Source organism: Talpa europaea (genome assembly GCF_964194135.1).
Source record: "Talpa europaea genome assembly, chromosome: 11".
Lineage (NCBI taxonomy): Eukaryota > Metazoa > Chordata > Mammalia > Eulipotyphla > Talpidae > Talpa > Talpa europaea.
The window spans coordinates 70,386,454-70,399,718 of NC_140078.1; the positions used below are offsets into that span (position 1 = coordinate 70,386,454).

The 13,265-nt window shown below is 43.6% G+C and overlaps 1 protein-coding gene across 2 annotated transcripts in view; it reads right to left on the reverse strand.

Annotated features, from left to right (window-relative positions):
* The window catches only part of RBM6 (RNA binding motif protein 6), a gene marked incomplete at both ends in the record, with an annotated part of 85,722 nt that overhangs the window by 18,224 nt on the left and 54,233 nt on the right, over nt 1–13,265 (reverse strand). For both annotated transcript variants that reach the window (XM_084247981.1, XM_084247980.1), the window contains 2 exons: nt 1,936–1,996; nt 7,700–7,774. In XM_084247981.1, the coding sequence (XP_084104107.1) occupies nt 1,936–1,996; nt 7,700–7,774 (136 nt within the window). The remainder of the gene's footprint in view (nt 1–1,935; nt 1,997–7,699; nt 7,775–13,265) is intronic.

Consider the following 13,265-nt stretch of genomic DNA (forward strand, 5'->3'; position numbering starts at 1 on the left):
CTGGGGTACACGCCAGAGGTGTGGGAGGTTGAGAGGATTCAGCAGGGACAGAGTGGGGAGCAGAACAGGCAGAAGGACCGAAAGCACTGCTGAGGGGAGCGGTGGGCGTGACAGAGAGGTCTGCCGAGCCATGTGGGAATCTTCCTGGCTGATCAGGTATCAAACCCACGCTGCAGAGGCTGCAGGACAGCTTCACAGTGCTGTGCTCAACCCGCTGCGCCACCAGGGAGGCCAAAAGTCATAAACTTTTTATAGAATATGGACATTACTTAATAGCAGTGTGACTAGTGAACATCCAGCTTTTATATATTTCCAGGTTAAAGTACCACACCTTGTTGCCCAAGTGTTTTGATAACCCATACATTCATTAGAATAGACTGAGAAAGTCTTTTGTGAGAAAAGATACAATTTTGCCTAACTGAAATAATACAACTAAAAAATCTCAGTTGTTTACTCACCTTCCCACCTGTTGGTTTGGACTCTAGAGCATGTAGAGCCTTCCCCCAAAAGATTCTCAGAACACCTTCACATGCCTCACTAGAGAACTGACTCTCCACTACAGGTCTACAGGTCAAAAGTCCAGCTAAGAAATTCTTTGTAGGGCCTCCCCAGTGGTGCAGCGGTTAAGCGCTGGGTTGCAAAGCTGCCCGCAGCCTCTGCAGTGCCGGTTCGATCCCCGGCTGCACCCCGGCCACCGGAGGAGGGTCCCGCATGGCGCGCAGACCTCTCCTGCCGCCTGCTGCTCCCCTCAGCAGTGTACTTCGGTCCTTCTGCCTGCTCTGCTCCCCGCTCTGGCTCTGGCGAATTCTCTCACCCTCCCGCGCTTCTGACTGTACCCAGTGCTTGTGTAATTAAATAAATGAATAAATGAATGAATGAATGAATGAATGAATAAATAAATCTTTAAAAAAAAAAAGAAATTCTTTGTAGGCATATGCTTTACCTTGGAACAAACAGGCACTGAACTGTATTTTATGGTCCTTCTCTAGCTTCCCTTAAGGGAAACAGGCCATAACAGCCACCTCTACAGGACTGTTGATATGGGTCCCTTTGATAGACTCTTCCAGGTTGTGTACCTAAAGGTTTCTGGAGAAATTTATTTTAGATTCAAGTGACTGAAAGACTGGTAAGTTTTTTTCTCTAAAAAATATATATACTCTCGGACCTCCCCGGTAGCACAGCAGTTGAGCACTGGTCCGCGAAGCTGCCTGCAGCCTCTGTAGTGCCGGTTTGATCCCCGGCCACCGGCAAGGGTCCCACATGGCGCACAGACCTCTCCTGCCACGCCCATTGCTCCTCTCAGCAGTGTGTTTCGTTAGTCTGTCTGTTCTGCTCCCCACTCTGGCTCTGGTGAATTCTCTCACCCTTCTGTGCTTCTGACTGTACCCAGTGTTGTATAAATAAATAAATAAATCTTTAAAGAAATACTCTCAAATCTGATTATTTTCTCTATTCTTTTTTATTTTTTATTTTTATATTCCCCATACAATCGTAACCCCCTGATTTTGACCCCAATTCCTCCTTTCCCCACCCCCAAAGTGTGTCTCTAGTTCATAGTTGTTATTTTCTCTATTCTTAACAGTGTTTTTCTATTTAAGATCCTGAAATGTTTAGAATATAAATCACAAAGCAATATTGACACAAATTATTCTCAATAATTTCAAAGAAGTGGGTAGTAAGGCTGGGGTCACATAGGCTAATACCATGCAGACTCTTTCTCAACCTGACATCAAGCTGCCAACTTAGCCGCTTCAATGGAACTGTGAAATCCAAAACTGTTTACTAACAGGTTACATAAAGTTAGCGTTCACATTGCACTTTAAAAGCTTTACAGATCAATTTAGGAATGAATAGTCTTCAAAGCCAAGGAAAGCATGAAATTTGTTTTATCTGCACAAAATAAAAACAACCTCCACCAATTCCACCACCACTCACCTTCCCGTGGGCATTTGCAGAATGAACATGAAGATCGCTGTCCTCCAGTGCTGGCCTTACACTGTAAGGGAAAGAAGAAAATATTCAATTTAACCAAAAACATTACTTTTTTTTTTTTTTTGTGGGACCCTCGCCGGTGGCCGGGAAATGAACGGGCGCTGCAGAGGCTGTGGGCAGCCTCGCAGCCCAGCGTTCAACCGCTGCGCCACCAGGGGAGGCCCCATTAAATTTTTTTTTTTGTATATCCAGCACAGTAATACCTGCCAAAAAATGAGTATCACCTTAATGTCTAAAGAATTTAGCATTCCTCAGAATTTAAGAGACTGAATCTGATGAGCTGCTGCTTGAGAGCTGCCTTTTAAGAGGGCATTTGGACTTTGGAGAAGCCTAAAATGCCTTTGTCTCAGAAAACCATTTCTACAGGAAAGGAACTAAGAAAGCTGTTAAATGGTTTACTGCCCTGAAGTCTTTGACACTTACAATCTACACACAAAATTTGGTCCTGAACTGGTCATGACAGCTCCATTCAGGCTTGGTTGGTACTGATAATTCATTTATCAACTTATTTTTCAAATAGTGATAAAAAAAAAAAAAAGCAGGGGGGCGGGGGCCTGCAAGAAGAACATATACAGGTAGTATTTCTGGCAGCTATTTTGATGATGTTTTTAACATTTTAGAAAAAGGAACATTCACTGATCCTGAACAAAGGAAAAGACACTTTACAATATGAATACAGCTCTAGTCTGAACTTATAACAAAAAGGCAAGCATATCACCTGAACCCAAATCCCTTGAGCTCTAAGGTACAGTTAGGGACAGAGAGTTGATTGTAAGAAATTGAAAAGCAGAAATCATGGAGACGATGGATGGAATAGGGGTCTATAGAGTGAATAAGAGTAAGTCAAATGGAGAAGAGAGAACAATGACAATAACAGCAGCAACAACTGATGATTAAACAACATTACACTATGTACCAGGCCCGTCTCATATGCCATCACTCAGTGATCCTAGGCAGATATAATTTATTTATTTATTTATTAAGATAGATAGATTCATTCATTCATTCATTCATTCATTCATTCATTCATTCATTCATTCATTCATACAAGCACTGGGTACAGTCAGAAGCACAGGAGGGCGAGAGAATTCACCAGAGCCAGAGCGGGGAGCAGAGCAGGCAGAAGGACCGAAGTACACTGCTGAGGGGAGCAGCGGGTGGCAGGAGAGGTCTGCGCACCATGCGGGACCCTCCTCCGGTGGCCGGGGAGCAGCTGGGGATCGAACTGGCGCTGCAGAGGCTGCGGGCAGCTTCACAACTCAGCGCTCAACCGCTGTGCCACCTGGGAGGCCCCGGTAAATATAATTTAAATACCATAAAATTCATTAAATTTAAATATTCATTTCAATGACTTTTAGTACATATATAGCGTATACACCATTATCTAATGCTAGAACAGTTTCATCATCCTCAAAGAAACCCAGTGGAATAACTTCCAATTCTCACTCCTCAGTCATATGAAATTATGAAATACATGGTCTTTTATGTCTGACATAGTTTTTTCAAGGTTTATCCATTTCAGACTGCATATCAAACTTCATTTCTTTTTGTTGCCATAGTATCTCATTGGATACCTAGACCACATTTTGGTTATTCACTCACCAGTTGGGACATTTGAGTTATTTCTACTTTTGGGCTATTATGAATAATACTTCCAGGAGCACTAAAAAAAAAAACAACCCCAAAACAGCATACTCCATATCAGGTTAAAGATCAATATGTAGGGCTACCCTGGTGGGGCAGTGTTGAGAGCAGCCCTGTGAAGCTGTCTGTAGCCGCCACAGCACCGGTTCGATTCCTGGCCGGTCAGGGAGATTGCCACATGGCGCAGCCGACCTCTCCTGTCTTGCCCACTAGCTCCCCTCAGCAGTGCTTTCAGTTCGTCTGCCTGTTCTCCTTCCTGCTATGTCTCTGGTGAATTCTCTTACTCTTCCATGCCTGTGGCCTGTACCCCAGTGCTTGTATAAATAAATCTTAAAAAAAAAGTTAAAAAAAAAAAAGATCAATATGTAAAACTGGCACCTTAACCCTTCAGAAAAATACAGATATCACACAGTACCCCTGAGACAGCTCAGCTAGGCATTTCAGGGCACAATAACCAAGTCATGCTGTTCTTTCAAAGCTATAGTCTTAGCAATAGCTATACAATCTGGACAGCAGGTATAAAATTTTTTGTTGCTGTTGACTAACAAAAAATAATCAAAATAGGGCCTCCCCGGTGGCGCAGCGGTTGAGAACTGGGTTGCGAAGCTGCCCACAGCCTCTGTGGCGCCGGTTCAATCCCTGGCTGCTCCCCGGCCACTGGAGGAGGGTCCCACATGGTGCGTAGACCTCTCCTGCCGCCCGCTGCTCCCCTCAGCAGTGTGTTTTGTCTGTCTGCCAGCTCTGCTCTCCCCTCTAGCTCTGGTGAATTCTCTCACCCTCCCGTGAGAGAAGGGACCCAGTGCTTGTATAAATAAATAAATAAATCTTAAAAAACAAAACAAAACAAAACATGGTATTAGAACAAAAACAGGTATTCAGATAAATGGAAAAGAATCAAGAGCCCAGAAACAAAACCATACATTTATGGACAACTAATTTATGACAAAGTAGACAAGAATATACAATGGGGAAAGGCGTGTCTCTTCAATAAATTGTGCTGGGAAAACTACAACCATGTACAAAGTAATGAAAACAGACCACTATCTTACACCATATATTTAATTCAGAATGGATTAAAGAGAGGACTTCCTGGTGGCACAAGAGATTAAGATGCAGCACTATGAAGCTATCTACAGCCACTGCAGCACGAGTTCGATTCCTGGCCAGGGAGGTGACCCACATGGTGCAGCAGACCTCGCTTGTCTCGCCCATTGCTCCCCTCAGCAGTGTATTTCAGTCAATCTGCCTGTTCTGTTCCCCACTCTGTCTCTGGTGAGTCCTCTCACCCCCCCATGCCTCTGGCTTGTACCCCAGTTCTTGTATGCATAAATAAATACATCTTTAAAAAAAACCAAAATGGATTAAAGACTATAGGACCTAAAATCACAAAATACAGAGAGAAAAACATAGGTGATAAGCTCTTTGGTAATGGCCTTTGTGATCTCTTTGTGGATCTTTCTCCAATAGCAAGAGAAGCCAAAGAGGATATAAATCAGTGGGACCACAACAAACTAAAAAGCTTCTGTACAGCAAAAGACACCACTGTTAAAATGAAAAGGCAATGTACTGAATGGGAGAATATACTGGCAAATTATTTATCAGACAAGGTGTTAAAATATAAAATATATAAACAAATCATACAACTTAACAACAAAACACACAACCCAATTAAAAATGGGCAGATAATCTAAATAAGTATTTCACTGAAAAAAACGTGCAGATGGCCAACACACATATGAAAAGTTACTCTACATTGCGTGTCATTAAGGAAACGCAAATCAAGCACATTTCATAACAGCCAAATGTCCAACTGATGGATAAATAAAATGTCGTATAACCAATTCACAATATCCATGTATCATAAAAATGATATATGTCACAAAACAGTTGAACCTTGAAAACATGCTAAATGCATACATTGCATGATTTTCCACATATACAAAATGTCCAGAATAGGAAAATCCACAGATGTATAAAACAGATTAGTGATTTCCACTAACTGAGGGCAAAGGGAATGGGAATGACTGTCTAATAAATACAGTTTTCTTTCATGGTGATGAAAAAGTTCTAGAAAAAGATAATGTTTGCTGATGGTTAGAAAAAACACAGTGAAAGTACTTAATGCCACTGAATTATATGCCTTAAATGGTTTAATGTTTAAAACAGTTAATTAAAAAAATTAACTGTTGGGCCTCCCTGGTGGTGCAGCAGGTTGAGCACAGCACTGTGAAGCTGTCTGCAGCCTCCACAGCAGGGGTTCAATTCCCAGCCAGGCAGGGAGATTCCCACATATCGTGGCAGACCTCTCTTGTCTCACCCACTGCTCCCCTCAGCAGTCTATTTTGGTTGTCTGCCTGTTCTGCTCCCGACACTGTCTCTGGTGAAGCCTCTCACCCGCCCGTGCCTCTGGCCTATACCCCAGCTCTTGTATAAAAATAAATAAATCTTAAAAAAAAAAGAACTGTTTTCCTAAATTAACACCTCAAGGTAATTTATCCATGAAATATGAATGCTTTGGTTAATGACAACCACAGCTACACAAACTGTGCATCGTTGAGACTAACAAAATGTCTAACTAAAGTTTTTATTGAGGGCCTCCCCCTGGTGCAGTAGGTTGAGCGTAGCACTGTGAAGCTGTCTGCAACCTCTGCAGTGCGTGTGGGTTCAATTCCCACCGGCCAGGGAGAGACCCACATGGTGCAGCAGACCTCTCCTGTCTCACCCGCTGTTCCCCTCAGCAGTGCTTTCAGTCTGTCTGCCTGTTCTTCTCCCCACTCAGTCTCTGGTGAATCCTCTCACCCTCCCATGCCTCTGGCCTGTACTCCAGCTCTTGTATAAATAAATATATAAAAAAAATTAAAACTAAAAAAAAAAAAAAAGTTTTTATTGAATGTTGTCAAGTTCTATAATACTTTACTTTTACATCTTTTTAAAAGATTTATTTATTTATGCATAGAACTCAGGTATAGGCCAGAGATGCAGGGAGTGAGAGGATTCATCAGAGACAGAGTGGGGAACAGAACAGGCAGACTGACCGAAATACACTGTTTAGGGGAGCAGTGGGCGAGACAGGAGAGGTCTGCTGCGCCGTGTGGGTTAGCTCCCTAGCTGAGGATCGAACTCATGCCTCAGTGGCTGGTGACAGCTTGATTAATGCTGAGATTTAATCACCAGAGAGGCCCTCTATAATACTTTAATGAGTCACGATTCAGAAACTTAAAAAAAATTTCCACAATTATTATCAAAACTAAGTACTATCAATGAAAAATACTATCTTTCATGCTCATTTGTAATTAAGCTAAGCTTTAATAGCCTAAAATATTTCTTTTTTTTTAAAGATTTATTTATTTATGCATACAAGAACGGGGGTACAGGCCAGAGGTGCAGGTGGCGAGAGGATCTACCAGAGACAGAGTGGGGAACAGAATAGGCAGACTGACTGAAATACACTGCTGAGGGGAGCAAAGGACAAGTCAGGAGAGGTCTGCTGCGCCATGTAGGGTGCTCCCTGGCCGGGGATTGAACTTATGCTGTGGTGGCTACGGTTAGCTTCACAGGTTGCATCTTAACTCCTTGCACCACCAGGGAGGCCCTAGCCTAAAATATTTCTATCAGTCTAAAAGAATATGAATTTAACAAAGGTAAAATGCCAAGGTATGTTAAGTTCTATATCCTTGGAAACCCCAGAATATCAAAAAATGTATCTCTTCCAGAGATACATTCCAACCTCTCTAACACTAATCCCCTGTGAATACTCCTAGGAAGGGTAACTGGGTAGAAGTTCTAATTCAAGGGACTATTATTCTTTCAGTTCATAATCAACAGAAAGCATGGCATATGTCTTTGGAAAAGTGTCTTCCACTATAGATCCAGAACCCCCTATGATCACAGATATCAGCTGGGAAGCAGGAGTTATGGATGACCTTACCTTAAGGTCACTGGTTCATCTGAAGTGAACCAATGAAGAAGAGCTTTGTCTTTGACAATATGCTATCATGTAGCATACCTGGAGACAGAGGATGCCAGATCCTTATGTCTAAGAAAAAGAATTCTTGGCACTTACCTGTTTGCAGTACCAAAAATCCAGACTTGGTACATATTCGAGGGTGACCTCTTTGTCATGGATCATTAGAGTTCCCTGTGGAGACAAAGACAGAAGCCATCAACATCAACCTTCGGAGAAATGGAGAGAGACAGGAAGGCACAGAGAGCCTTTCCTGTCCCCAAGCTGAAACATTTTGCAAAGAGTGAGCTTATTTACTGACAAAAGGAAATGGCTGTTTTAAGCCACATACTCAGGAGTGTGGCAGAGCAAGCTTAAGCTTAGGGAAAAGGAGTAGAAGATGAAATCAGTCTTCAGCCATGGCTCCTGCAGATTGGGGCGCTGTCCTTGGGCAGGTTAGGCCCAGTCTACTCCTCTGGAAGTCACGGAGTGCACTCTCATATGAGTCCCAACAAGTCCCCCACCTAGTTCAGGAGCTAGCACATTATCGTGAAGCAAACTTTTCCTTCCGCAGCACAAGGCACAGGAGCCCTCTCAATTATCTTCTTTTTCATGGCTAACTCACATCTCCTCGGAGAGGTAGTAAGGGCTCTTAACTTTGGTGCCTGAAAACTTTCTTTGGAACACTGGTTGTATGGCAAAAGCACCAGGAGAAAGAGATATGACACTGAAGACAGGACGAAAGAAGTAAGGTAAAACTTCATGGCAGGTCACATCCTTATAGCAGGAAACCAAATGGCTGATGGTGGCAGCAGTGGTGGTGGTGACGGCGGCAGCAACATCACTCTGGCTCGGAGCCTAGAGAGCAAGCCAGCCGTGAGATTTGAGGAGCAACCATTGGCAAAGAAGAACTTTGGGAAAGTCTGGCATGGGAACAGGTTGGGGAAAAGGGCCCAGTAAGCCTGCAGTTAGAACTCTTTTGTCTCTGCATTTTGGATGTTACAAATTCCATGTCACGTCAAGAAGGGGGAAAAGTTTTGCTTAATAAATACTAGCCAGCGATGTGTGTGAGAGCAGAGGGAAAAAAAAAAATCTCTGCCTACTGACAAGGCACCCTCTCCCACGCTTGTAAGTGAACTAACCGAGGATGCGACTCTGGAACTAGCCCCTGCGCTGTGTTCATTCTCCGCCCTCTAGGGTCCTCTGTGTCTCCTCAGACAGGGCTCTGAATTATACAAGGCATTTCTTTGCAATTGGACCTCAGTTTCTTGCTTGAATCCACACATCTGTCAAATAATGCTTTACCTCTCTGCTTTTCACACCAAAAGAGTCAAGAGAAATACATAGAATACAATTATTGTCTTGTTAAAACCAAAGGAAACTGCCCACCTATGTAGGGCCTAGAATCTGGTATCTGAGAAATTGTTAGCTGGCTTGTTTTCAAGATTAACAGACGATAATAAAAAGTTACTAAACTTTATAAAGCGCTTACTCAGAGCCAGAAACAGTTAAGTATGGTATCTTATTTTTAATCCCCTAAATGATCCCATGAAATCACCTTATTTCTACCTTATAGGTGAGGAAACATGCTCAGAAAGGGGAGGTCACCTAGCTGGTGAGAGGCAAAGTCAGATTCCTATCTGGAGCTATAGAGAAGGCATTCCTGCCTCATGCACCCACTCCTCAGCAGGATAAGCAACATGCAATCTGGCCTCAGGAGCCAAGCTAGGAAAAGCTCTGTAGGCAGTGAGCATCAGGGGACTACCACTCTGCCAAGCAGAGTTGATCAAAATGGTAGCCCATCTACACAGACGTAATATAGAGCACATCATTTAAAAACATGGACTCTGGGTCAGGTTCCCTGAATTTGAATCCTGTCTCTCTTCCATGACCTTCAACCAGGTCCTTCTCTGAGCTTCAGTTTCCTCATCTATAAAGTAGGGATAACAGTACTTACTTCATAAGGTAGTTATGAGGATTAAGAAACTTAATACAAGTAAAGAGGTTAGCGTGGAACACAGTGAGGGCTCAATAAGTGTATTTCAAACCTCGAAAAAGTGCTAGAAAAAGACCAGCATCAGCAGGTGAAACTAAACAGGGCCAAACAGCAACTCACTTTACTTCACTTATGTATGCGATATTACTATTTCACGATTCATTTTAATTTACTAAAGACTTAGCTTTCACCAGGAAAAGTTACTGAATATCAGAACTTATATCTTTATAAACACTTAGTGTCAATTGCTGAGCTAAATCTTGAGTTCAAGCTAAATCTTGCTTTTTTTTTTATTTCAGCACCAAGAACAATACCTGAGGTACAGGAAAGGAACTTAGTGTTTACAGAATAAACAAAAGATAAATGGATCCAACTACCCCTGAAGACCAAAGTACTCAGCACACAGTGGATCTGCAGGGAGGTCCTGCTGTCAGTGTACACCCAATCCATGAACCTGGCTTGCCATCTGAACAGTGAACAGTGACATCGGATCAAGGCATTTAAATTAGTACAAATTGCAGTCAAGTGCAAATTCTAATTTCACCACTTGGAGGCATCAGTAGATTCAGGAATTTCTAAGGCAGAGAGCACTTCATACTCCTCAAATAACAAATACGCCATTTCAGGAGCCACAGATGACTTTCTGTAGAGGGTGGGGAATTTCTCCTGTCAGGAGTCCTTATTAGCACATCAACTTTGAGAAGATTATCTTCACCTCATGTGTTATAAAGGCAATGATTTCTTTTCTTTTTTTTTTAAAGATTTATTTATCTATCTATCTATCTATCTATCTATCTATCTATCTATCTATCTATCTATCTATCTATTTATTTATACAAGCACTGGGTACAGTCAGAAGCGTGAGAGAATTCACCAGAGCCAGAGCAGGGAACAGAACAGACAGACTGACGAAACACACTGCTGAGGGGAGCAGCGGGGTAGCAGGAGAGGTCTGCGCGCCATGTGGGACCCTCACCCAGTGGCCGGGGATCGAACCAGCGCTGCAGAAACTGCGGGGAGCTTCACAACCCAGTGCTCAACAGCTGCGCCACCGCCACAGGGGAGGCCCAAGGCAATGATTTTTTTTTTTAATAGAGGCATGTTCTATTTATTTATTTATTTGTTTTGTTTATACATGCACTGGGTACAGTCAGAAGCGCGGGAGGGTGAGAGAATTCACCAGAGCCAGAGTGGGGGGCAGAGCAGGCAGAAGGACCGAAGTACACTGCTGAGGGGAGCAGCGGGCGGCAGGAGAGGTCTGCGCGCCATGTGGGACCCTCCTCCAGTGGCTGGGGAGCAGCTGGGGATCGAACCTGCGACGCGGAGGCTGCAGGCAGCTTCGCAACCCAGCGCTCAACTGCTGCGCCACCGCCACCGGGGAGGCCCCCGGCAATGATTTCTTAATCTTCAGTCCCCTACAATCAAAGTGGCCATTTCTTTTCAACCCACACATGGTTAGAGTAAGGCTGCTACAGATGAAGAACTGCCCATTGTTTTAATACAAATAAACAAATAAAGATAAAAAAAACTTGAATGAGAATAATCAGGTTTATCTATGATTTAATACCCCAGAGGCTATCATAAACCAAGCAAGAGTGTGGCATACACCAAACCCTCCCATCTCTTCAAGGCCTTTTGTTCAGACTTAGTAAAGCTCTGCCAGGGAGGGAGTAAAACTATGCCTAGGGAGGGAGGCAAACTATAGGGAGAGTTGGAATAATAAATGGGTAGGATGAGTTCATCATTTCTGGTTGCCCACTTTAAATTGGCTATTATGTATCACCTTCATACATATTTACTAAGTTACTAAATCAAAAGAACCATGTACACCACTAGTCTGATTAACATGGTCTGGCTCCTTAAGAGGTACCATAGGGCCTCCCTGGTGGCGCAAGGGATTTAAGCACTGCACTGTGAAGCAATCTGAAGCCTCTGCAGCAGGAGTTCAATCCCTGGCCTGCCAGGGAACAACCCACATGGTGCAGCAGACCTCTCCTGTCTCACCCACTGTTCCCCTCAGCAGTGTATTTCACTCAGCCTGTTCTGTTCCCCATTCTGTTTCTGGTGAATCTTCTCACCCTCCGCATTGCTGGCCTGTACCCCAGCTCTTATGTGCATAAATAAATCTTAAAAAAAAAAAAAAGAGCTACCATATATTTGAAAGTAAAACCAAGGACATCTCCTTTCTCAGAAGTTGGATTAGGTTTAAGTAAAGAGTTTCACATTCTACTGATACTGGACTGAAATAGTTAGGGGGAAAGGATGTCCTGAGCTACAGGCCTTGTGGACTCCACCCCCACTCCAGACCAAAGCCATCAGGACATTGGGAAAGACAAATCCCGTCACCACCAAAGGGAATGTGGCAGGGACCTGAGGGTGGAGTTAAGCAGCCAGGTGTGGTATAAAAACCAAACACGTGGGCCTTGGGGTAGCTCTCTCGACTCCTGGCTTCATTGCTCCTGGCTTGCAGCCAGCTCTCAAGAGTACCATTTGGGATTCCAGATCGGCAGATTGGGTAGGGCGCATTTAAAACTTTGTCTCCCACTTTTCTCCCTGAGTTGTACATTTCCTCATTTGCGCTTCCCTTGTAAATAAGCCTTTTATTGGGGCCTCCCCGGTGGCGCAGCTGTTGAGCGCTGGGTTGCGAAGCTGCCCGCAGCCTCAGAAGAGCTGGTTCGATCCCCGGCTGCTCCCCGGCCACCGGAGGAGGGTCCCACATGACGCGCAGACCTCTCCTGCCGCCCGCTGCTCCCCTCAGCAGTGTATTTCATCAGTCTGCCTGCTCTGCTCTCCCCTCTGGCTCTAGTGGATTCTCTCACACTCCCACGCTTCTGACTGTACCCAGTGCTTGTATAAATAAATAAATAAATAAATAAATAAATAACTCTTAAAAAAAAACCTTTTATTAACCTTTCACGTGTGCCTGCAGTAGAGTACTGATAAGTCCTTTTAAGCGCGCGCGTGAGGACCCACAGTCAGGCACCCCATTTTGTATCGGGGCTGCCCTATAACAAAATTAGAATAAAAACCACTAAAATCATCCCAAGTCCAAAGCCATTTCTTGGCAAAGTCACAGGTAGATGTTCCTAAGTACATCTCAAGGGGTCTTTCCCGCTAAAGGGTCTTTATGTGAAGCTGCAAAAAGCTAGAGATAATTGTACTCCTCAACGGCAAAGCAAATCTTTATTCTCCACCTAGAGGAAACACACACTGAGTATAAAGGCTGTTGAATTCAACATTCACATTTCCATTTCCCTTTTCAGCAGCTGTTCTTGGACATTTATAACTCCACTCTGTCTCTGTCAACCTGTGAGAAGGACTTGGGTCAGAAATGACAAGCTAACATATGATCCAGATGACTTATAACCAAGACCCAAGAATTCTTAAGAACTGGGTAAGTACAAGAGAAAATGGAAAGAACATTCCTAGCAAGCAGCTTTGCATTTTGGTTTAAGATCTCCAACATGTGCACATAGTCACAGTTATACTTTGTACTGAGAATACAGTTTCTCTGTGATATATCAGGTCATCCATGAAAGCACAGAGAGATAGACAGGATCAAAATGCAGGGGGAAAGTATGTGAGCCCTGTAAATACAACTCACACTGAAAAATCAGCAATCCCTCTTCGTAGATTTGTGCTTCTTCCAAATACAGGATGGGAGAATCAGGTTACTGGTGGCTGAGAAAT